The sequence below is a fragment of the Podarcis bocagei genome (genome assembly GCF_964188305.1).
Source record: "Podarcis bocagei genome assembly, chromosome: 4".
Lineage (NCBI taxonomy): Eukaryota > Metazoa > Chordata > Lepidosauria > Squamata > Lacertidae > Podarcis > Podarcis bocagei.
Window position 1 is genome coordinate 34788732 of NC_138128.1, and position 24861 is coordinate 34813592.

The 24861-nt window shown below is 45.3% G+C and overlaps 1 protein-coding gene across 1 annotated transcript in view; it reads right to left on the reverse strand.

Annotated features, from left to right (window-relative positions):
- The window catches only part of CLSTN2 (calsyntenin 2), a 357738-nt gene that overhangs the window by 70579 nt on the left and 262298 nt on the right, over positions 1-24861 (reverse strand). Inside the window, exons 5-8 of the mRNA XM_081192584.1 lie at positions 20811-20960; positions 10889-11074; positions 541-789; positions 179-300 (exon numbers count right to left, since the gene is read on the reverse strand). Of these exons, the coding sequence (XP_081048710.1) occupies positions 179-300; positions 541-789; positions 10889-11074; positions 20811-20960 (707 nt within the window). The remainder of the gene's footprint in view (positions 1-178; positions 301-540; positions 790-10888; positions 11075-20810; positions 20961-24861) is intronic.

Consider the following 24861-nt stretch of genomic DNA (forward strand, 5'->3'; position numbering starts at 1 on the left):
TCAGCAATAACTCTCTCTACTTGGCGTGGAAAACAGTGGCAAGATTGTACGTGCAACAGAAATTTTCTGTACTCAAATAATAGTTAAGTTTTTGTGTCTATTAGCGGTTCTTCACTCAATCCACTACAGTGACTGAATGAAATTTAGGAATTACCGTAATAAAAAATAAACTAAGTACCTGGTCGAGCTTCCAGTGGAATTCCGCAGGTCGAAAGGTATCAGCTTGGTCAAAATCTTTCCGCAACAGGAACACAAGGCGACAATTGTGCACATATAGTGCATAGTGGTGCCGATTCATTTCTAAAAGAAAGATATATTTCACGGTTTTTATTATTTAGCTAGGTTGTATTATTTACTGAAATCAGAGTGTGTTTTCACTTTACCTGTCTTATTCTAAAGTCCACTTTTTCAATATCAGAAGCACCCTGAGGCCAACTTTCACGACTGAATATAAAACATTTTTCAATACGCACTTCTATTCAGCATGTCAAGCAATGGAGAAGGGTGAAGAAAATGCAGTTTTAAATAAAGCTGACTCACCTGTCTTATCTGAATTGCACAGAATAGTTTCTTTCTCTGCTCTTAATCCTGGACTTGGGCCATGTTTCATCCACATGGTGATGGTAAACTGATCTGTTAGATTCTTTGGTACTATTCCATCAGGGATTTTGGCTCCTTGTTTCCCTTCAAATTTAAAAATCATGTCATTGCTGTCTATCAGAAGACCAGCTGTCCAGTTAGTTGCTGCACTGGGAGTTGGTAACAAGTCAATGGCACCTGATGACGCCCCTGCAGATGATATATAATGAACAGTCTGATGAGACACTAATGAGAAAGCTGTTCAGCTGAATTCACTGTAGGAGACACTCTGACACACTTAATCCCTCTCATTTATTGCTAATGCTGCCTTTGTTTTCAAGTGCTGAAAAAATACCCAAACATAAAATAAACATAAACGTGTCCATGCTACTAGACTATTGAGCAGAGATGGGGAACCTATGGCCCTTCAGATGTTGCTGGACCACTGCTCCCATAATTCCTGACCATTTGCCATGCTGGATGGGGCTGATGGGAGTTGGAGTCCAACAACATCTGGGGAGCCACAGGTTTTCCCCACCCCCGCTATAGATTAGCAGTGATTCTTCCTTTGCTTGCAGAAAATCCAAGGCTCATGCCCTGTTATGGCCACTTCAAAGGATCTCAGCAGCAGCAGGATCAGAAGAGATCCTGGAAACCCATGGTCTGTCAAGGGTACATAACAGTGAGCTACATGGACCAATAGTTAGACTCCTTACAATGCAGCTTCATATGTTAAGTTCACATATACTAGGGACAAATGCGTAAAGAGGACTTCTGCCCATGTCATCAAGGTGTTCAGCCTCTTAATATGCAGGCCATCACTCTTTTGCCAGTTTAGAGAACAGTGACCCTTCAGAACTTTTCTTTCCCTGAGGGGAGAGGACAACACCACACAGTGTGGATACATCTTATTAACAATCGCCCACTAGTGTGGTTGGGAATAATTGAGACAGAGTTCAGCTGGAAGTACCAATGTGTGGAGGTGAACAAAGGTACTCATGGAATACAAGCATATTCACACTGTGCTATGTATGGAGCCCTGAAGCAAATATATCCAGGGCTAAGATTCCTGTTGTGGAAAAGGATGCTTACAGTCATATGAGCTGTGATGGGCCTGGACAGACATGCTGCTATTCTTTAGAGTTCTTTCCTCACTTCTCATTAACTATACCTTCACTGAATGAAAAAGCAAATGAACCACAAAATGTTTACTGGCTGCCCAGTATTTCTTCAAAATAATTATTTCTAGTGTTTGAAGACTTGCAGTGGCAAGCACAGAATATTTAACCAGTAGCAATTGGTTTGTGTAGTTGTGTTTATAATGGAAAAGCAGTATTCCTCAGGGTTAATTGTTTGCCGCCATGCAACATTATCTGACTAACGGTTTATTTTCACATATTTCAAAAGCAAGCCAACTGTGGAACTCACAGATATATCTTATGTGCAAACATAGAATAGTCAAGGTACCAGCTGAATACTGAGCAGGTGTTAATGTTTTTTATATTAATGGTGTCAGATTTTAACTAAATAATTCAAATGCAAACTTTCCCTACTGGGTCCAGCTTGAAATGGAATTCATATTCTTCCCTGATAGCCCCTTCTGGCTTCCCCCCAAAATGTAAACAAAAGACCCTTGCTTCAGGGAAGGGGATTACAGGTGGCAATGATGCTTCAGTTACATGGGGAAATATAGGTTTTCAAACTACAAATTCCTTAATCTCTGGCCAGGAATTGATGCCCTTTGCATCTTTAGAGACTGACTTCCATCAGTTTCTCACTTTACTCCAATCTTAAATTCAGTCTGCCACATTTCTGCATCATTTTGCATTCTCATCCCCTAAAAAAAATTCAATGAGTTCTAAAACCAAGATTTGTTCTTGGGGTTTGGACATAATGCTAAGCCAGACTATGACTTCCCCAGCAGTGTGGCAGCAGCAGAAGGGGAGTGAAGCACCCGCAATTTCGGCAGTGTGCATTAGCATACGCCATGTTTACATTTAAACAATAGTGTCAGGGGTTCAGGAGCAGAGGCGAGGGCAAGGGAGGAAACAGAGAGCGAGGGGGAGGAGGCAGAAGAAAAGATGAGTGATGACGACGACCCGAGATCTCCGAGTCTTTCCAGTGAATCAGAAGATTCACAGAAAGGAGCACCAGTGGCCAGAGCAAGGGGGGAACCTAGGGGGACACCCCAGGAAGAAGGGTCCAGAGGGGGCTCAGAGGGGAGCAGTTGGAAATCGGGACCAGCGTCACCAACAGAGAGCAGGGGAGAAGAAGGGCGCCAGGTATCAAGCGCTGGCAGCTCGCAACAGGAGGGAGGGCACGAGTCAGGAGTGGCCACACCTCCATCGGGGAGCGAAGAAACAGTCAGGCGGAAAGTGGAAGGTTGGGCGCGCGCGCCAAGTTCAAATGCACAGGAAGGTGGCGCAGTAAGCAGCCCGGAAAGGGAGCCAGGTCCTAAAGCCTGGTGCAAGGAGACAGGAGGGTCCGGGGGGTCCGCGTCAGAAGAATCCCGGAAGGAAGAGACCACGGGGGGCAGAGGGACCCAGAGAAGAACGGTCAGGCAGAAAAGGTGGAGTAAGGCTAGGTTAGTAAGCTGGTGCACAGGGGGCGGAGACTCAGACGGAGCTTCGCCGGTCTAACCTGTAAGACGTAGAGCTGCGCGCAGCAGCTTGAGAATGGAAACTGTAACTCAATAAAGACTTTTACAAGTGACCGCTGGCTAGCGTGGTCCTCTGTGAGCTAGGATCTGGAAGCAGCTCTGACAGTAAGCTCCGTCCCCAGTTGTGGGCATCTACAGCCTCGCGGACAGGAGAGAAGGCGGGTGCCTACGACCCAGCTCACGAACGGCAGACAATATGACGGCCGAACAGCAGATAGGAGAACTCAGAGAAGCAGTGACACGACTGAATGCCGAGATACTTGCATCCAGGAAGAGAGAGGAGGACGCAGCTGCCGCCTACAGGGATCTCCAGGTCAGGTTGGAAGTGCTTACGAAGCAAGGGCAACTGACACCCAAACCGGAGGGGATTGGGTTGGGGAGAAGAACAGGCGGTCTAGTCTCTCACTTCGATGGGAATTTACAACAGTACCCCAACTTTAGAGCAGATGTACAGTGTGCACTGCAACTGCTGGATAAAGACTTTAGAGATGAGCAAGAGAAGGTGGGATTTATCATGTCCCATTTGCATGGAGATGCTAAAGCATGGCTGCGCAATTTGTGGAGAGATAAGGATCCGGCGCTCCAAACCGCGGATGCCTTTATTAAAGCGATGGATGGCTGCTTTTTATCTAGCATAGACGTGGATCTTGCCTGGAAGGAGGTACATGGGCTGAAGCAAGGGAGGGCCAGCGTAAGACAGTACCATGCCCGCTTTTTTGCATTGGTCAGTGCCCTGGAATGGGACAGAGATTCAGCTCCAGTCAGAGACCTATTTTGGGAAGGATTGAACAGTGCGGTTAAAGACGAAATTGCAAGGGGGGAGAGACCCAGGACCACGCAGGAGGTCGTTCAGAGGGCGCTGGCGGTGGGGGTGCGGCTGGAGGAGCGTCCATGGAGCAGGGACGAAGGGCGTGGAGGGCGCGAACCAGCGAGAGGATTCTCCTTCGTTCCCAGGGAAGCTGCGCATGCGCAATCCACGCCTCCGCCAGGAGGGGGAGCGGAACCGATGGAGGTTGGCGGGGCCAGGGCTCAGTCAGCAACCAGAGCCACAGCACCGGGAGCAGTCAAAGCGAAGCCTCCTAGAGGGAACAGGAAGTGTTACATCTGCGAAAGTCCGCAGCACATGGCGAAAGAGTGTCCCCAGAGGATCCACAAGCTCAATGCAGCCTCTGCGACGGTGACTGCAGCTACTCAGCACAGAGACGCACAGCAGGGAAACGACGGAGTCTGGCTGGAGACAGAGGCACTGGGGCCCAGCCAGACGAGTCAGTGAAGCAGTCCCCAGAGATTTTGCAGCCCACAGACCCCCTCCCACCCAAACCAGTAGTGCAGCTCACTGCATCGCTTCAGCTGCCCAATGGCCTCACTCTAGACGTGCCAATCACCGTTGACTCAGGAAGCAATGCGGATTTTATAGGGCAGGACTTTGTCGATAAACACGCTATACAGCTGCTGCCTGCCACGCTGCCCCTGCAGGTCGTCACGGTGGATGGCAGGGAGCTGTTAGGGGGGCAGGTGGTGAAGCAAACGCCTCCAATGGTGATGCGACTTGGAAATCACAGGGAAATCATCAGTTTTAATGTCACCAGACTGTCGGACACGCCTATTGTCTTGGGCATGAGTTGGCTGGACAGACACAGTCCGACATTGGCTTGGTACCAGCGGCAGCTAGTCTTTGGCTCCTCATACTGCGCTGAACACTGCATTCTGCCCCGGCAGGAGGGAGAGGAGGAGGAAGCGCAGCTGCAGCTGGGGACGCTGCAAGCAATCCCCCACAAATACGCGGGATTTTTAGAGGTCTTCTGCGAGAAGGAGGTGGACAAGCTACCCCCCCACAGATCATATGACTGCAAGATTGACCTACTGCCAGGGGCGGCGCTGCCCAAGGGGAAGCTGTATTCCATGTCTGAGGACGAACTACAGGAACTCAAAGAGTTCATAGATCATAATTTGAAGCGCGGTTTCATCCGAGAGTCCAAGGCAGTGGGGGGCAGTCCTGTAATCTTTGTTAAGAAGAAGGACACGCCCCAAAAAAGACTTGTAGTGGACTATCGCATCTTGAACAGTGTGACCAAGCCATCGGACTTCCCCATGCCCAGGATCGACGACCTCCTCGCGACGGTACGCAAGGGCCGCGTGTTCACCAAGTTGGACCTGCGTGGGGCGTACAACCTCATTCGCATGCGGGAGGGTGATGAGTGGAAGACAGCCATGTTCACGCCCCTGGGCACCTACGAATACAGAGTTATGCCTTTTGGATTGCAAAATGGCTCCCACTGTTTTCAAGCTTTCATGCATCACGTGCTGGCAGGGCTCCTCTACAAGACGTGTGTCTGCTTCTTGGATGACATCCTGATCTTTTCGGAATCGCAGCAGGATCACGACAGACACGTCAAGGAAGTGCTGAGCAGACTACAGCAACATAGGCTTTACGCCAAGCTGGAAAAGTGCCAGTTCGACGTGACGGAGGTGGATTTCCTGGGCTACAGGTTGTCGGACAAGGGGCTCGCCATGGACAGCGCCAAGGTTCGTGCAGTGTTGGACTGGAAGAGCCCGCGCAACCGGAAGGAGGTCCAGCGGTTTGTTGGCTTTGCGAACTTCTATCGCAAGTTTATCAAGGGGTTCGCTATGCAAACAGTGGCCATCACGGACACGCTCAGTTCCAAGAAAAAGAAGTTCATCTGGACGGAACAGGCGGAGCAGTCCTTTCAGGCACTCAAGCGTCTCTTCGCGTCGGAAGAGCAGCTGTTGCATGTCAACCCAAGCAGGCCAATGAGGGTGGAGACGGACGCATCAGACAGAGCCGTGGGAGCAGTCCTGTTGCAGCAAGACCCGCAGGGGGCTTGGAGGCCGGGAGCGTTTTACTCCAGGAACCTCAGCAAGTCTGAACAGAACTACACCATCTGGGACAGGGAGTTGCTTGCCATTCATGCAGCATTCAAGGCATGGAGGCACTTCCTGATCGGCGCCAAGCACACGGTGCAGGTCTGCACGGACCACAAGAATCTGGAGCACTGGCGCACGGCGCAGTTCCTGAACCAGAGGCAGATACGTTGGGCCGAATTCTTTGCAAACTTCGACTTCCGAATAGAGTATGTCCCGGGGGACACCAACGTCATGGCGGATGCCCTATCCCGTAAACCACAGTATCTGGAGGAGGCGACGCCAGCGGCTGCCATGCACATCTTCGCACCGACGGTGTGGGCGTGCGCTTCGGCTACAGTTGACCTGGATGCGGTGAGGAGAGCGTTGCAGAACGACTCCTTCGCGCGAGCCAAGATGGCAGAGGCGCAAGGGGGCACGGCGGCGACCGGCGAGTTCCAGGTTCGCGATGGATTACTACTCCGTAAAGGGGCCATCTACGTGCCGGGGGACGATCTTCGCGCCAAGGTACTGCAGCAGTTGCACGACGCACCCACTGCCGGGCACTTTGGCACAGAGAAGACGATGGAATTAGTCGCCAGGGACTTCTGGTGGCCCAGAATGAGAGGGGAGGTCGCGGACTACGTGGCGAGGTGCGACACCTGCCAGAGGGCCAAACCAGTACACAGACCGCCGGCGGGACTGCTGGAACCGCTGCAAACCCCGTTCGAACCGTGGGAGAGAGTGGCCCTGGACTTTGTCACGGATCTGTCCAGCTCGAGGGGCAAGACGGCAGTGCTGGTGGTGGTGGACTTGTTCTCCAAGATGGCACATTTCATCCCGTGTGCGAAGGTGGCCACGGCGGAACAAACCGCCAAACTGTTCATAGATCACGTGTTCAAGGTTCACGGTCTGCCGCGGTCTATACTGTCCAACCGGGGGCGGCAGTTCATCTCGAACTTCTGGCAGAAGCTGATGGGCTTCCTGAACGTCAAGATCAACCTGGCTTCGGCTAGACACCCGCAGACCAACGGGCAAGCGGAGCGGGTCAATCCCATCATGCAGCAGTACCTGAGATGTTATGCTAATCAACAGCCCGCAACGTGGGTGGATTACCTGCCTCTCGCCGAGTTCGCCTACAACAACACGAAGCACGTGTCCACGGGGGTGACGCCTTTCTTCGCCAACAACGGAAGGCACCCCAGAACTTTCCCGGGACTGGAAAGAATGGGGGAGGGGGAGCCGCAGACAGCGGATGGGTTCGCGTCGGAGTTGCAGGAGGTCCACGATCAGCTTCGGCGGCACCTGGAGCTGGCTAAACACGCATACAAGGTACAAGCGGACAGACACAGGAGGGTTGGCGAAGAGATCCATGTGGGAGACTGGGTCTGGTTAGCAGCCCACGCAGTGCCGGCCAGGTCGTTAGCGAAGAAGAAACTAGGGCATAAACAACTGGGGCCCTACCAAGTCGAAGAGCTGGTCAACCCGGTGGCTTTCAGGCTGGTGCTTCCGGAGGGCTCCAGGATGCATCCGGTGTTCCACAGATCGGTGCTCACTCCCTACAAGGCACCTCACAGATTTCAGGAACCAGGAACGGCACCGAGTCCGCTTCGAGAGGGAACCGAGCAAGGTGGAGTGGCACAGGAGGAGCCCATCAACGAAGTCACAGAGATTTTGGACTCCAGATGGGGGGAAGAGGGGGTAGAATACCTTCTCGCCAAGGAGGGCACCCCAGCCAGTGCCAACAGCTGGGTGCCGGGCTACGCTTTGGAGGAACCTCTGCTCAAAGACGAGTTTCATGCCCTCTTCCCACATAGACCCATGCCAGCAGACTTTTTCGACGACTGACTTTTCACACCCACGCTTTCAGCCAGCACATTCCAGGGGTTCGACTCGGACGAGGAACCGACACGAGACGCCCGCTCCCCGGAGGGGTCACCCTCGGGATCTGCCTCAGAACCCTCGTATTGGTGGGACGATAGACCAGAGGAGCAGTGGCGCAGGAAGTGGCTGGAGGGTCCCGGGCGAGCAACGCCCCCAGGAGGGACCGACGAAGAGACGGACATGGACGTGTTCGGGGACGACCCGGGTTTCGAGCACGGCGGCACAGAGATGGAAGCGGAGGTGACCGTTGTCGACGAGAGCAGGGAGGAAGAACTGGAAGCCTTCAGTTGGAGGCCCGCCACGGGAAGCGAACTGTATCCGACATTCGTCCCCATGACACGGCAGCACCCAGCTCCCGCACCGGAAGGAGGGGAGGGGGGAAGGGGGGGCTTCGAGGGGGGGATGGATGTCAGGGGTTCAGGAGCAGAGGCGAGGGCAAGGGAGGAAACAGAGAACAAGGGGGAGGAGGCAGAAGAAAAGATGAGTGATGACGACGACCCGAGATCTCCGAGTCTTTCCAGTGAATCAGAAGATTCACAGAAAGGAGCACCAGTGGCCAGAGCAAGGGGGGAACCTAGGGGGACACCCCAGGAAGAAGGGTCCAGAGGGGGCTCAGAGGGGAGCAGTTGCAAATCGGGACCAGCGTCACCAACAGAGAGCAGGGGAGAAGAAGGGCGCCAGGTATCAAGCGCTGGCAGCTCGCAACAGGAGGGAGGGCACGAGTCAGGAGTGGCCACACCTCCATCGGGGAGCGAAGAAACGGTCAGGCGGAAAGTGGAAGGTTGGGCGCGCGCGCCAAGTTCAAATGCACAGGAAGGTGGCGCAGTAAGCAGCCCGGAAAGGGAGCCAGGTCCTAAAGCCCAGCGCAAGGAGACAGGAGGGTCCGGGGGGTCCGCGTCAGAAGAATCCCGGAAGGAAGAGACCACGGGGGGGCAGAGGGACCCAGAGAAGAACGGTCAGGCGGAAGAGGTGGAGTAAGGCTAGGTTAGTAAGCTGGTGCACAGGGGGCGGAGACTCAGACGGAGCTTCGCTGGTCTAACCTGTAAGACGTAGAGCTGCGCGCAGCAGCTTGAGAATGGAAACTGTAACTCAATAAAGACTTTTACAAGTGACCGCTGGCTAGCGCGGTCCTCTGTGAGCTAGGATCTGGAAGCAGCTCTGACAAATAGTTTAGAACCCATTCTATTATTCTGATTGTAATTTGTTTTAAATGTTTAATTTTCAATTGTTGTGACCTGACCAGGACCTTATGGTAAAGGGAGAGGAGAAGGAGGAGGAGGAGGAGAAGAAGAAGAAGAAGAAGAAGAAGAAGAAGAAGAAGAAGAAGAAGTTGAAGTTTAACTATGGCTTAGAATGATATTCAGATTGGCTGTTGGCATCCACCTGTCGGGAGACAATGGAGTGCGCCTCCAGGGGTGAAATCAAACCACTGCATTAGCAGCAATGAAGTCACCTCCCCAGGGCACAAGCCCAGGCAGTGTGTATGGAGGTCCTGGTTTGCCCAGATGGCAAGACCCCCTTCTCAGCTTTGCTGCCAGGGTCCCAAGTGTGAGATGTTAGCATCCAAAATGCATATCTAAAGAATTAATTGAAGGAACTGTAGAACTGTATCACTGTTCTGAAATATTAGGAAGCTGCCGTATGCCAAGTCAGGCAATTTAGCTTTGTAATGTCAGGGTTGACTGGCAGTGGCTTTCCAGGCAGGAATCTTTCTTAGCCCGACTTGGAGACACCAGAGATTGGATCTAGGAGTGTCTACATGCAAAACATGTGCTCCACTGAATTTTTCTGGAAGGTTTTCCACCCTAGGTTTATATTTAAAGGTTGGGTAAATTTTTAATGAACTTAATTCCCTCATTTGCATGTCATTTCAATTAACAACATCAACAAATAAGACTACATACATTTTTAAGCGTGTACAAAGACAGCATTTATTTTATAAGCGCTAACTGTGCGTAATATACCAGCTTGTGCTCCCTAATACACAGATGTTACCTACTGGAAAGCTTCAAGCTCAGCTTACCCAGATGGCATAATCTATAATAAACATTGCAAAATTGCCTAGAGTTCTACCCAGCGAAAACAATTTTTTTCCAAAAGAAATTTTATTTCTTCAGTTGCAATAAGCAATACTGTGCACATCACCAAACTCTCTCTCTGTGTGTGTGTGTGTGTGTGTGTGTGTGTGTGTGTGTGTGTGTGTGTGTTTAATGTTGATTTGTCCTAAATATTACTCTGTGAGAAGTTGCTTTCACTTTTATTAACGCTGGCACATTTGGCAAAATGCAAATTAAGCAGGATCATCAGACTAGAATAACTTCTTTAATTTTTCAGATTTTGTAAAAAGAGGGGTTCAGAGGTTTATTACTGCCCTTCACCAAGTTCATTGATATAAATATATGAGCTGCTAAAGTAATGAAGTGGGAGACAGAAACAAGGGGCACAATTCTGCATTTCCTGCTTGCATAGAGGTTGCATAGCGTAACAGCTAGCAGCCTGTTACTTCTCCTTGGGCTATTTGCAGAGGAATCCCTTAGCCTCAATTGGCATTTGGAGATGAAGATCTTACTGCATGTTAAAGCAGAAGTGGAGATAGAGAAAGCAGGAGTTGTTCTGACTCTGCCTGCTTCAACTTAGAGATAATGCCAGGCTTGCACTTTTGAGCCCATAAGTATACACATTAGGGAGTCTGTAACACAGGCAAGAACTGATTTGCGCGTGTCCAGTTGTTGCACAACCACACATGCACACATCACTGTGACCCGGAAGTGACAGGAAAAGGAGACATAAGAGGGCAGAGTTGGCTAATGTGTGCTCAATGACCTGGAAAGCAACCCCTGTGTAAATATCAAAATGTTCAAAATAGCAATGCCAAGTAAATTCATGAAAATGCTAAAGGTATACCGCATAATTTTTGCAGGGATTTTTCAGAGTATGTCTCACGATCACAGCCCTTTCCAATGTAGTTAGTCTGCAATTCAATGGTGGTCTGAATAGAAGAAACAGGTCCATCACAAGTCTCCAGGTGAATGCTAGGAAATAACGGTATACTCCCAGAACCAGGCTTGTACTCAATACGTTTATTCCAGTCTAGAAAGAATAACAACATTAATTCACACTGTATTGTGACCAACACTATCAAATGATTTCCACAAGAATAAAATTATTCGTATTTTATAAATTTTGCAAACAGAAAAGTAGAATGAGCAAGAAACCAAGTATCAGAAATTACAGATCTACATGGACCAACGGCTTGACTTAGAATGAGTGTCTATGTTTCTATGATTAACACTTTCCCTTTGGGCTCCAATAGAAGTTTCTATTATCACTCCTTGCTTTAATGAATGTCACAACTTCCCTCAGCTGTTTTTTTCTCATAATCAGAACATTAAAAAGTGCAGTTGAATCACAGAGTGGTGTGGTTGAATCACTGGTTGAAGCCAGTGTGGTGTAGTGGTTAAGAGCAGTGGATTCGTAATCTAGTGAACCAGGTTCGATTCCCCGCTCCTCCACATGCAGCTGCTGGGTGACCTTGGGCTAGTCACACTTCTTTGAAGTCGCTCAGCCTCACTCACCTCACAGTGTTTGTTGTGGGGGAGAAAGGGAAAGGGAGATTGTTAGCCACTTTGAGACTCCTTAGGCTAGTGATAAAGCGGGATATCAAATCCAAACTCTTCTTCTTTAATATACTTGCAGGAAATGTTATTTATTACCACTGCCATGCCCCATCAGGTCCATTTCTGTTGGTGGCTGGTTTGCATTTCCAGTCAAATATACCACACAGGAAAACAAACAGGAAATGTCAATATATTTGCAGCTGAAGCAACACATGTGATGGGATGGAGCCACCCTCTCAAAACCAGCATCACTTTGGCTTATGTGGTTGAGGATGGTGTGAGGGAACATCACTGGTGCCCTGCCCCATCATGGCAAGCAGCAGCAATTCCAGTGTCAGAAGCATGGTTTCATCCCATCACTCACACTGCTATGGAGTTCAAATAATTGCTTGTTGTTTTTTTAAAAAAAACTGAGTAAAATTTGCATAACTGACTTTGGGATACTGGTGAAAGCCTTGGATAACTTTATACGCAGAGCCTTCCCAAAAGGCAATGTATATGTATACAGAGTTCTGTAGATACTATTAGTTTGCTCAACTCTGCCCATATTGCACCAGCATAGCTAGGAATCAGCACAGAGAGGGCCAGACTGGTGGAACCTGCCCTACTCCTAAAACATGTATAAATTTATGGCAGAAGTATCAAAAACATATTATCTGAATGTCCATTATCCAGTGTTTATTATTATTCTTATTACTGTTCACTTGTACGAGCCAAAGAAAAGTACTGAAACACATATTTGGGTAAATGTGGATTAATGTCTCCAATCATGAGAAATAACATTTGGACCATATTCTTTGGTGATCAGGCCACATCTGGAGTACTATGTCCACTTCTGAATGCCACATTTCAAGGAAGCCATTGAAAACCTGGAGTGTGCCCAGGGGAAAGGGACCAGGATGGTATGGGGGTTTGAATAGGCAAAAAAATGGAACCACACATAAAAAAGCATACCTCCAAAATCCAGTCCAACGAGACACTGTGCTGCCAGTACAACCTCATTTGCTATGACACCCCACCCCCTCTATCCATTCCACCCTTCCTCTATACAGCCCTGATCATTCTACACTGACTCAACTCCTCTACACAATGCTGCACCCCTATCCATCCTCACCCTGCCCTCTATTCCTCCCCTATGCAGTCCTAACCCCTCTGAACAGTTCCACTCATTTCCAGATGTCCCTGATACAGAATTCTACTTCCCTTTGAATCATGCAGGTCTCCTTGCCCCCTGTACTAGAGTGCGCACAGAGGAGAGGGAACAGAAGGAAACAAGTCTGGAACTCAATTTGTACATGGAACAATTGAAAGAGTTGCTTATGTTTATCATGAAGAAGAGAAAATGAAAGGAAGACCTCACATGATAGCTTGCCTTCAAATATCTGAAGGCCTGCCACATACAAAAATGACAGATTTTGGCTGTTAGGACATTTCTCCTAAAAGTGAGAGCTGATAGAAAGTGGAACAGGGCTGGTGTAGCCTGGTACAGCCCGCACCGAGCAAGGTGTGTGTGACAATATGATCTCCAATCTCTCTTCCAGTTCTATAATTGGAATGGTTGTTGTTCACAATTTCCCCAGCAGAGAACCAAGAAAACAAAGCATATTGCTGTTAAAGAGAAAATATGCAAGCTATTAATATAACTTGAAACCTGAAAATCCATCTGGCGTTCAGCCATCCAGGGCTGAAGTCTTAGGACTTGCAGAGTCTCTAGACAATAATTATCAGTTTATATTGTTTCTTTGGAGCATGAGCAAAAGTCTTCTGAGGATTAGTCTGCAGCTACCAGAATAACTACATTTACAATTAAATTATTTCAAATCCAGACTCTGTCACAAAGGGCTTCAGCTTCCAAAAACAGTGTAAACTTTCCCCCAAATAATATCTATAACTGCATAAATAAAAGCAAGTTACAAACTGTCTATGAAAGAATTCTTCAGGTTCATAGCTTTCACAGGCTAATCCAGAGTTTGTTCAGCCAGACGTCTGGTGACCCAGAAGATTTAAACCATCAACAACAGCACACACTGTGCTGCATGTAGCACACTGACCTTCTCAACCAGAGAGTTTTATTTTCAAATATTTGACTAAATATGGAATTTGCAAACAGTTTCAGATGAGAGACTTTGATCCCTTCAAAATATTGGTCTATTAAAACTATATAAATAAATGCATGTATTTCAGGTTTGCACAATGGGTTTTGTGCAAACATATTGCTTAATTATCACAGAGATGTTTAGATGCTGCAGATGTTTCTTTAAAGCAACCATCCCAGTTAAGCTCTTCTACTAATCTGCACATCTGGATATTTCATTTGTAAGGTTTTCCAGACAGTGCACATTGATAATATGCATATCTAGTCAGTCTGATTTAGCCTTGCACACATAAGAATGCGGTGAATGGAATAAAACTCATTTCAGATCAAATGTTCATTCACTTCAAGGTTTGATTGAAGACGCAAATGAGAAACTTTCTGTATCAAGGAGGAAAGAGAACAACGTGCTCAGATTATTTAAGTGTAAATGGAGTTTAAATTGCAAATCTTGCTTCAGTTATGACCAGTTCCTTAGTTCATTCTTAAAAGATTTACTGGGACTGTACTCTAAGATTCATGCGGAAATTGTTTTAGTTTCTGATGGATGAGCCAAAGTTGACTGTTGCCCACTCAAAAATTTACTCCTACTTTCAATTGAAGAAGGAAGTGTGCAAAAGCTGATTGAAGAATGTTCAGAGTACCATGCAGTCCCTGAACTAACAACGTACAAGAAAGGTTCTTGGCAGGGGCTTGGCAGGGGGTTGGACTCGATGGCCCTTGTGGTCTCTTCCAACTCTATGATTCTATGATTCTATGATTCTATGAGACTTGGAGCAAAGCTGCTGAGCAATTCCTAAACTTGGCTAATAAAGCTTGGGAGTATAGCTTAAGCAGAATTCCTTAATAAAATTTGAGTTTTGTAGCTTTGCCTAGAACTGGGAGGGGGGCTGGGATCTAGGAACCCAAAGCTCAGGGGTCCCACTCAGAGAGCAGCAAATGATAAAAGCAGTAGCAAGTGGGTGTGTCATTAGCAAGTGGATTGAGGGACATGGTGAGACTCACTGGGGCTGGGGCAGATCACCACAACATCCTACCTCTCTTTTTATTTTTAAAAGTGTTTTATAGTCAGCAGAAGCCAGCTGGAAATATACACAGCTACAATGTACACTTTACTGTTTTTGCTTGGAAAAAATGTCAAACTTTTCAACAACGAAACAGTGCTTATTATCAAGTAAATAGTTTTGCATCAAGACAGCAGGAGAAAACTCCATTTTATTTCTACAGTCATGGTGCTACTATGATCGAAGTGAGTTTAAAATGCAAAACCTGCACATGCTCTGAGTATTTCCTTTTTAAAGGGAAGGCAAATACTTTCTGTTTGTTGTTTTGCTTTAGCAAGTCAGGAGTGTAAAAACAATTGCAAAGCATGAAATTGGGGAGTGGGGGTAAGGAGAAGAGAAATGTTAATTGTGTGCTTCAGAACTGAAGCAATGCACACCAAGTCCTGAACCCCAAAATAATAATTAGCTGAAGTACTGCTTTATATTCCCTAGACTAGCCTTTCCAAACTTTTGGTCCCCCCAAACAACAAGTCCCTCCAGACACAGCCAGCCTGTACTGATGGTCAGGGATGATGGGGATTGTAGTCTAACAACAGCTAGGGACCCAAGATTTAGATAAGCTGACCTAGGTAAGAGTGCTGATCCAGTTCTGTCCCAGGCCCCACCTATAGTCATGTGACACGATGGTAGTGCTCTTGCCTAAGGTATTCTCTCTATGCTTCACCTCAAGCAGGTCAGAGATCATCTTCCTTGAACTAGATCAGACAAGTTCAATGTTGCACAGCTCTCTTATGAAAAAGGCTTGCCATTTCCCTGGGATGTGCCCTTTGCCATGGCTCAAGGGCTGCAGAGTTTCTGTAGCCTTACTATTTCACCTTTGGGGGCTTTTGAACAGCTCTGTCTGCGGCGCAATTGGTGTCCACTGCTTAAACAGAAAGCAGAGAACATGGTTTTTATGTGATATCCCTAATTGAACATGAACATTTGGATATGTTGAGTGAAATCTGTGAAAATGAATTTCTCAGCTCCACCTTTCCCTTCTGCAGCAATTTTAAAATGTCTGCTCCTAATGAGATCCAGGGAAAATGAAATATTCTTATATAAACGCAAATAAATTCATTTGAAGCCTTGAGTGACAGGGACAATGTGATTTTACTGAAATGGCGTGTTCTTCAACGGCAAGGAGGTCAAGGTCTTATTCTTCACTGTCAAGATACTACCAGTTTATTTACTGAAATAGCCAGAGGATACGCAAAGGTTTAACGTATGTGGATAGATGGGGAAGGATGAGCATGCATAGATCACTCCAGGCCAAATCCATTCAGTCAAGGCTGTGTTCCTAGTTGTTGTGAGGAAGGGGGCAAGCATCAAATTTTGATGTGCAATGAAAGTGCATACAAAGGGTCTGGAGAAGTAACTGCCTAACTGGGAGCACAAAAGGCTGCAGAATAGTTTTAAACAGTTACTCGTGCTATGAGCTTAACTACATATAGCCAGTCATTTTAGCAGTTATTCTGTACTGCTTTTAAAGGTTTTTGTTTGTTAGTCTTTTGCTGTACACCACCTGCAGAACTGGCCCTGTTACAAGTGCCACATAATGCTCATTCTACAGTGGTAAGATATCAATCTTTTAGCCTGGCAGTTCCTGTGCTCTAGAAGTCCCCAACATAAGGCAAGCACCTTCAACTGTATTCTTTCCAGCACCTGTTTGCAACATCTTTGTTTAGGCAAGCCTATCCGAACATGTAGAAGTTAGAATATACTGTAGGATCAGGGACTAGAGAAATGATCAGGGAGGATAAGAGTATCAACGGCTATATAATACTTCCAGGATCAAAGGCATCATGCCTCTGAACAGCAGGAAAGCAACAGTTATACAGGGTTGCTGCTTCATGTTCTTAGAGATTTATCAGATTCATAATAGCTGGCCTCTGTGGAAAACAAGATGCTGGACTAGGTAGGTGTCTGGTCTCATATTGCATACTTTGATGCCTTTCATTCTCCTCAAAGCCCAATACATAGAACTATTGGGCTGCCCCATGGTACTAGCATGGCACTGAAGCAAGCTGGCATGTTCTTTCTACATTTTCTTATATCCCAGTTTCACAAGACCTGAATTATATTGATAAATCTGATTAAAAATTACATCCTAACTTTTTTTTTAAAAGAGCATTTGCTGTTGTGCACCCTTCATTGTGATGGATGATCACTGCAATTTTTGTATTTACTTGTTAGTGCAAAGTACCGCATATAAGCAACAGTATGAATTCATACATAAACTCAGCAGCTGTTTGATTTTGGACACTATCTTTCTATCACCTTATCACAATACAGCATATAAAGTGTCAATCATTGTCCTACAGCAAAATTTGATTCCTCTGCAAAACAAGAATAAATAATGCACATAATATTTCCTATGACTTAAAGAGGTATACTTTTTCATGTTATTGCCTTTCTGTTTCATAAAACACATCATTTATTACTAGCTCCACATTTCTTTGGCATAAGGTTTTGTTGGTTACTTTATCTACTAAAGGTTTGTCTACTCTGTGGCATTCACAGAGTCCTGAAAGCTGGAAATCTCAAAAGCGGCAGATTCCTCTATAGAATCATTGCAGGTGGTAATATCATACCCCAAGAATAATTTAGTACTGTGGATATGCAAATGTCCCCCTGATCAAAATGGTCAGGGAGATCTTGAGATGAAGAATTAAATCAAGGAAACATCCAACCCAATTATCAAAGACACATAATGAAGGTTCCTGGAGAATCAGGAAAGTTTACTATGCAGAAAGGCCTTACAAAATAGCCTACAGATGTTTTGATTTATACATTCTATGAAACTTGGATAAAATGAAAAACTTGACAAGGTCCAAATAAATGGCATTTTAGGATATGTGCAATCTGGAATATAACCCCAAGATATCCAAGATAAATAAGTAGAATGCAGAGGATAGGTACTGCTTTTTATGGCTCTATTAATATCAATGAAACAGGAAGTTGCAGAACATATCACAGGTCATCAATGCCCTGCTGAGCCTATGCCACATACACAAAGAATGTCTAAGTAGTCAAGGATCAATAGCTATAATACATCTTGAAGAAGAAAACACTTCTGGTGTTTCAGCCTTTGAATACCTTATTTCATAGAATTCCATTTTGAGGCACTGCACATCAGGAGATCAGAAGGTCACAAGTTTATATCTCTAAGATAAGCATTGCTTTTCTTCCATTTTTTTGAAAGTTCACTAGACTGCAGATTCTAAAGCTTAGAAGAATTGAGAGACAAGTGCTCAGATTCTGTCCTGCAGTAATTTATTTGTTAGGGCTAAACCTGCTGTGAATTTTTAAAAAGCAGCAATCACCTTTGCAGTTGGGGTGGGGGTGGGGGGAGACTAACTTAACTATTTCAAAATCCTGGATATGAAATTTGTTTGAAGTTTGAATTTGTTCATGCCATAATAATACTAAAAATAAAATAACAATAAATAAGTGGACAATCACATCAAATACATTTTGCTGCACTTTCCCACCTACACACTTTGCTGCACCTACACACAGGTTTCTTGTTTCCAAAATGGGATGGGGGGGGATATTCCAGATTTATGCCCCTATCCATTAAAAGCAATGCTTGCTCTCTGTTAAAAAAAAGAAAACAACTTTTAAGCACCTGTAGAAATCACAAAGGAGTGTGACCTAGATTTCCTACCTCAAATGCTCTACCTCTGCATTGATCCCAATGGATTATTAAATAGGTCACATCTGACACTTAATCAGTTGCAATAAGAAAGTCTTATATTAAAAATGAACCTTTGAGTGGTGCCACATACTAGTCACAAATCATCAGAAACAAAACACACAAACAAAGCATCTCAGGTATTCTCTGCATTGAGAGAGAAATATACTAAAACATATGAGAAAACCATTGATATCCTAACTTTTGAGGAATGCACATATTTGCTCCTTTGAAATAGGGATCAGTACCTGGTGTTCCCTGAGCTGAGTAATAAGAACAGAAGAAAAGCAATGGCTCATCTGCTCCAATATCCTGTTCTCACAGTGGCCAACCAGATGCCTATGGGAATTCCATAAGAAGGCCCTGAGGGCAATGGCATTCTTCCTACTTGTGATCCCAGATTCCCAGCAACCAGCATTCAGAGGCATACTGCCTCCAACAGTAGTACGTAAGGCTGAAACCTAACCCATCAACTCAAACTAAAGCATTTTAGGAACTGAATCCTGAACATATAATATGGGAGGACCTTTTTCCAGATGTGTGTTCAGATTCATTCAGTTTTAGCAATAAAATGTAGCAATAAGGTCTAGCAATAACAAAGGGGGTACTCATAAGCAGGGCCGGATTTAGGTCTGATGAGGCCCTAAGCTATTGAAGGTAATGGGGCCCTTTATATGTCCAGCTGTCCTTTGTCAACAACAAATTGTCACTGTTTTTTGTGTTGAGTATATGCTATATGGTAATTTATGGACCTAATAGGTATCTAAAGCCATTTGCACATGCAGAATGTAGGCCCCCTATATATAGATATGAGCAAACAAGTGATATTTTAGGGAGCAGACTAGCAGGCGGGGCCCATTACTTACATCATAGGAGCCTACACTGTCAGCATCACCCTTGAGCCAGTGCCACCAACTGGACTCATACACTTCAGCCCCGACTGGGCTAGGCGAGCTGGGTAGCACTTCCAGAGACCACCTTCTGCACAGGAACAGGTCAAAGTGCTGTGGACTCACAGCTTAGAGTTGTGAGCGCCGGATTCACTTCCATAAGAAGACAGTCGTCGCACAGCAGAGTATAGCAGAGTATAGCAGAGCATAAACGACTCGGAGAGCAGCTCTGTAGAATATCTTCTTTATTCTATCTACAACTATAATACAACTATATACAGAGCTAAATGAAAAAGCTGAACTGCACTGAGTGTGCAGCTGCTCTTAGCAGCAACCTTATCTATACACACAATCTCTAACACGCAGTCTCTCTCTCCGACACACTGACTGACTGACTGACTGACTGATGTTAGGCTGGAGCGGAATAAGTAGAGAGCAGAACACCGCCCTTCCTCTCTGGAAAATCACCAGACTCATCAGCAGATTCTTGGATATGGGAGGGGTGAAATCTCCTCATACACAACACAAAACACTGTTGCTGTATGTAGGTTTTATTTTATTTGTTTTTTTATCTGATATTTTGGAAATGTACACCCAGTTGTTTTTTTCCTTTAAATTTTTTGAGGGGCCCCCAAGAGAGTGGGGCTCTAAGTTATAGCTTGTTTAGCTTATACGTAAATCCGGCACTACTCATAAGAGGAAGCAGGTGTGGTTTGAAAGCCCAATCCTGCTGAAGTGGATGCTATGACTACAAACCCCAGCATCTGTCGCTAGAATGTGGCACTATTCAGTTGTAACAAAAACTTTAATTAAAAACAAAACAAAACAGGCAGACTTGTTGCCAGCACATGGTATCCTCAAGTAAGAGCTGGGGCCCTGGGCTACAGCATGAATTGATGCTTTCTCCTGGAAGAAGCAGTGATCACTGTTACTGCTGCTGCTGCTCCTTGTGAGCTGCCCATCTGCCTGCCCTTGAATACTAGGAGGCATCCCAGGAACGGTGTCATTCTTGCTTTAGCCAGGCACCTGGTCATTACGGGAGCAAACCTATGCACAAGAAGCTGGATCCAGGAACAGGGCCGCTGCTGGCTAAGCCAACCTAAGCCTAGCAGAGGAAAAACAAGCCTTTAACGTAGTGCTTGAGTTACCCTTTTTGCCAGCTTAAGTTACACTGGGTTGTCAGGTCCTGTGACAGAGCTGAACCATGCTGTAGGATTGCTCTCTGAATGTGGGAAGCCTCTAACTGTTAGTGAACTAGTTGGTTTATCTCCCCTGCTTTCCCCTATATTTTAATTATTTTGTTTTGAAGTATTTTTTCAAGGTTTTGTCATTGCTTTCTGCTTTGAGTATTTATATCACTTGAAAAGCGCATTACATAAAAAAAGAGAAATTGCCACTATTCTACAACTTTAAAGAGTTAACATTTTATTTGTATCTCAAGATTCATCGTCAACATTTCCAAAGAAAGAACAATACACAATCCCTACCTTGCCATCCGGGCTTACATACAGGCTTGACTTCAACTCGTACCAACACATCTTCAGTTGCACGTTTTTGCCCGCAGTCAAAAGCCGTTACCATTATCTCATACTGACGCTGTTTGTCATAACTCAGCTTCTCGGTATTTCTGATATTCCCTGCAGGTGTGAAACAGGACAATAAACTGCAATTGCTTCATTGTCAAGATCCTGGGTTCATATAATAAAAGCAGCAATAATTGCCTGAAGTATACAAAAGGACTCAGATATAACAGAAAGTGGGGGCAGAAAGGACAAAAGGAAAGATCTGACCTTCCCAAATGCTTCTTATTAATCTAACTTTCCTTTTCCCCCCTCCGCCTTCAAACACTGAAAATAACACTACTTTCTTACACAGGGTGGAGCACATGCTTTCAGGACTGGGTTCAACAGACACAGGAAACAAAACAGAATCCAGACATACCGTAATTTGAAAAAAATATTCAGTGCCGCCCTAGTGAAAAAAACCCATATGGTTATTTATACATTAAGGGCAAAAATCTAGATATGAGATACATTGGCTGAAAGGCTATAATAAAGCTGCAATGAGATAAGGCATAATTCTTGCCATGCTATGGAATGTGAGATATGGTGCCGTGTGAAAGACAGACTGGTACAGATTTTCTGAAATGGTGGTGTGCCCATTGTTCAAGTGCAACTTCATTGGCAGGACAGCCCAGATGAGGTGAATATATAGGTGGTATTGAAAGGGCAGGGCACGGGTGGCACTGTGGTGTAAACCACAGAGCCAAGGGCTTGCCGATTGGAAGGTCGGTGGTTCAAATCCCCACGACGGGATGAGCTCCTGTTGCTCGGTCCCAGCTCCTGCCAACCTGGCAGTTCGAAAGCACGTCAAAGTGCAAGTAGATAAATAGGTACCGCCCCGGCGGGAACATAAATGGTGTTTTGGTGTGCTGCTCTGGTTTCACCAGAAGTGGCTTAGTCATGCTGGCCACATGACCCAGAAAAACTGTCTGCAGACAAACATCAGCTACCTGAGCCAGTAAAGAGAGATGAGCGCCACAACCCCAGAGTCGTTCGTGACTGGACTTAACTGTCAGGGGTCCTTTACATTTACCATTGAAAGGGCAGGACAAAAATATCAAATCATTTAGCTCTACATACTCTGAGCACACCCCTGACAATGATGAAAACTTCCACTGATTAAAGTGCCAGGAGAATGAAAATCCCCACCACCATTCCCTTGATTAAGAAGAAGGAAACCATGACCATCAACAGCCCCATCCACATCATAATGTCAAAGCAGAAGCTATATTCTGGACTCAAACCTAGGATCCCATGCCTATGAAATCTGAGCTGCTCCACTAGGCTAGGGTTCCTCCTACAGGCTATGGAATCTCAGCATATGTGATTGGGTTTTCAAGGAGAAACAATGTGTCCATGGTGCCTCTGTTTCCTGACTCCCGCTGCGGCACAAATATCATGGACTTTGGCCCTGGTTTACAAAGGCAACATTAATTATCAGGAATAAGTGACAGTGACACTCCAGAGTCTGTTGTCTTTCTAGTATCCTTCATCAAACTTTCTGCTACCTGTGTGGATACACTGGAAAAGTTAGTTGGTGGTGAAAGCATCTCCTTTATCATCTCTTTGGAGAATCTGACCAGCTTTTTTAAATGATAGGATTTTGTGCTACCAGACGAAAAATAAAATTCTGCAGCAACAAAATCAACCTGACAGAAGCATAAATGTGACAAATCACCTGTCCTGGTAACAAAGAAATGGCAGTGTTCACAAGAAAAAAAGGAACAGAGGGGAACTGGAACTTGCAGTTCCCACCTTCGGAAACGGTAGACGACCTTACGATTCTAAAGTAGTCTCTTTAACTAATGAGTTCAGCATTTTAATTCAGGCCATTTTTGGTGAATGACAGTTCCTTTGCAAGCTGAATGTTGGCAGACTCTAATATACATTTCAAGTAGATAAATAGGGTGCAAGTAGATAAATAGGGACCGCTTACCAGCGGGAAGGCAAACGACGTTCCGTGTGCTGCGCTGGCTCACCAGATGCAGCTTGTCACGCTGGCCACGTGACCTGGAAGTGTCTGCGGACATCGCTGGCTCCCGGCCTCTAGAGTTAGATGAGCGCACAACCCTAGAGTCTGGCAAGACTGGCCCATACGGGCAGGGGTACCTTTACCTTAATATACATTTCATATTATGTGTGCTAACAGATTAAAGTTTTCTGTAGCAAAGAAATGTTTAATCTTTCTCATATCCTGAAGCTGTGAACATTTTCAACATGTATTCATGTCTATATACTGTAGTCTACATATTCACTAAAGTGGATTACATGACTAAAATAGTTTTGTCAAAATAGTTATGATTTTTAAGCTTTCCAACCAAAATAACTATGGCGTTTAGCTTTGAGTCTTAAACCACCAGACCTCTTGCAGAGGAGGCACATGAAAAAGGGCCTCAGAGGATGATCTCGGGGTCTGGGTAGGTTCATATATAGAGAGGCGGTATATAGAGGTATTGCGGTCCTGGGGCATTTAAGACTTTACAGGTGAAAACCAGCACTTTGAATTGGGCCAGAAACTAACTGGCAGCCAGTGCAGTCAGAAGAGGATCAGTATAATATGCTCAAACTGTCTTGCCCCAGTGAGCAACTTGCCCACTAAATTCTACACTAGCTGAAGTTTCAATAAAGAGGCATTGGACGGCACCCATAGTATATGTTGTTCTGTTGGCATCTATTTGTCTCAAGAGAGAATGGAGTGCGCCTCCAGGGGTGAAGTCAAATTGCTGTGTTTGCCACACTGAAATGACCTCCCATGACACAAGCCTTGGCAGTGTGTATGGAGGTCTTGGGCTGCCAAGATGCTAAGACCCGCCCCCCAGCCTCACTGATCTGGTCCAAAGGAAATCAGAGCAATACATTTGGCACTAGCTTGGTATATGAACTCACAGACATGTAGAAACATACTGAGTTTCTATTAAAATCACAAAAGCAAATAGTTTCCACAAATTGCCTAAATAATGCTTCTCTTCTACCAAGTTAGCACTTTATACAATGGGTCTACTTATCATATTTTTGTTATTTGCTTATTATTTATTTGGTGTATTTATTTTATTAACATTTCCTTTTATAAATATTCCTTTGTCTACTTTGCGTTCGCTTTACAAATGCTTTACTCTGTGATCTGCAGGGAGAATTCCCAAGACACTGAAGTTGGATAAATCAACATTAGCAGCTTTCTGGAACTTCCTTGGCATATCAACTGGCCCCCAAGATTTAAAAAATCATCAGTGTGTTCATTAAAGCTATTTGAAGTTCATTAATGCTTTTTTTAAAAAAGAGATGCAATTCAAGAATTATGAGTATTTTAAAAAGATTTTTCTGGAAGGTCATTTGGAGATTTTTAAAATATAGGTTGATCATAGATTTATTACACGTTCTTTATTTAACTAATTTTTTTTTCCACTTAGCTTTTAAATTTTAAGCTTTATGCTAAGTATGACCCAATTCCCAGCTCCCATGAGGCAAAACACCTGGATGTATTTGTTTATTTAATGTATTTTAGGGAACCTTTTAGGGCAAAGCCTGACAAGGCAGCTTACATGATATACACAGGTAAAAATCAACTTTATCTAGTACAAGTTCCAAAGCTTAGAAAGTCTGAAGTCCAAGAACCTCAGCTCAGAGAGTTGGAAATTGATAGGATTCTATGGCTTCTCCATACTTCGACTTGTCCCATGCTTAAAAAGCATGGACCGACAGAAAACCCAATTGCCATTTGGTCCGATTCAGAGGTAAATCATGAGTTTCCCTGGCAAACCCCTAGATACACCATTTTACACATCCGGAATTTAAATAAATCCATGTAAAGAAAATGAATATGCAAAATAACTAATCTGAAACTAAACAGAACCTGTGTAGATCAGTGGTAAGTAGGCCATACAGTAAGTGGAAACTCAGCAAATGTTGACATATGCCAGTAGCAGAATATCTCTGATTATCATCATTAAGTGCCTAATACCAGTAGCGACTTGTCTAG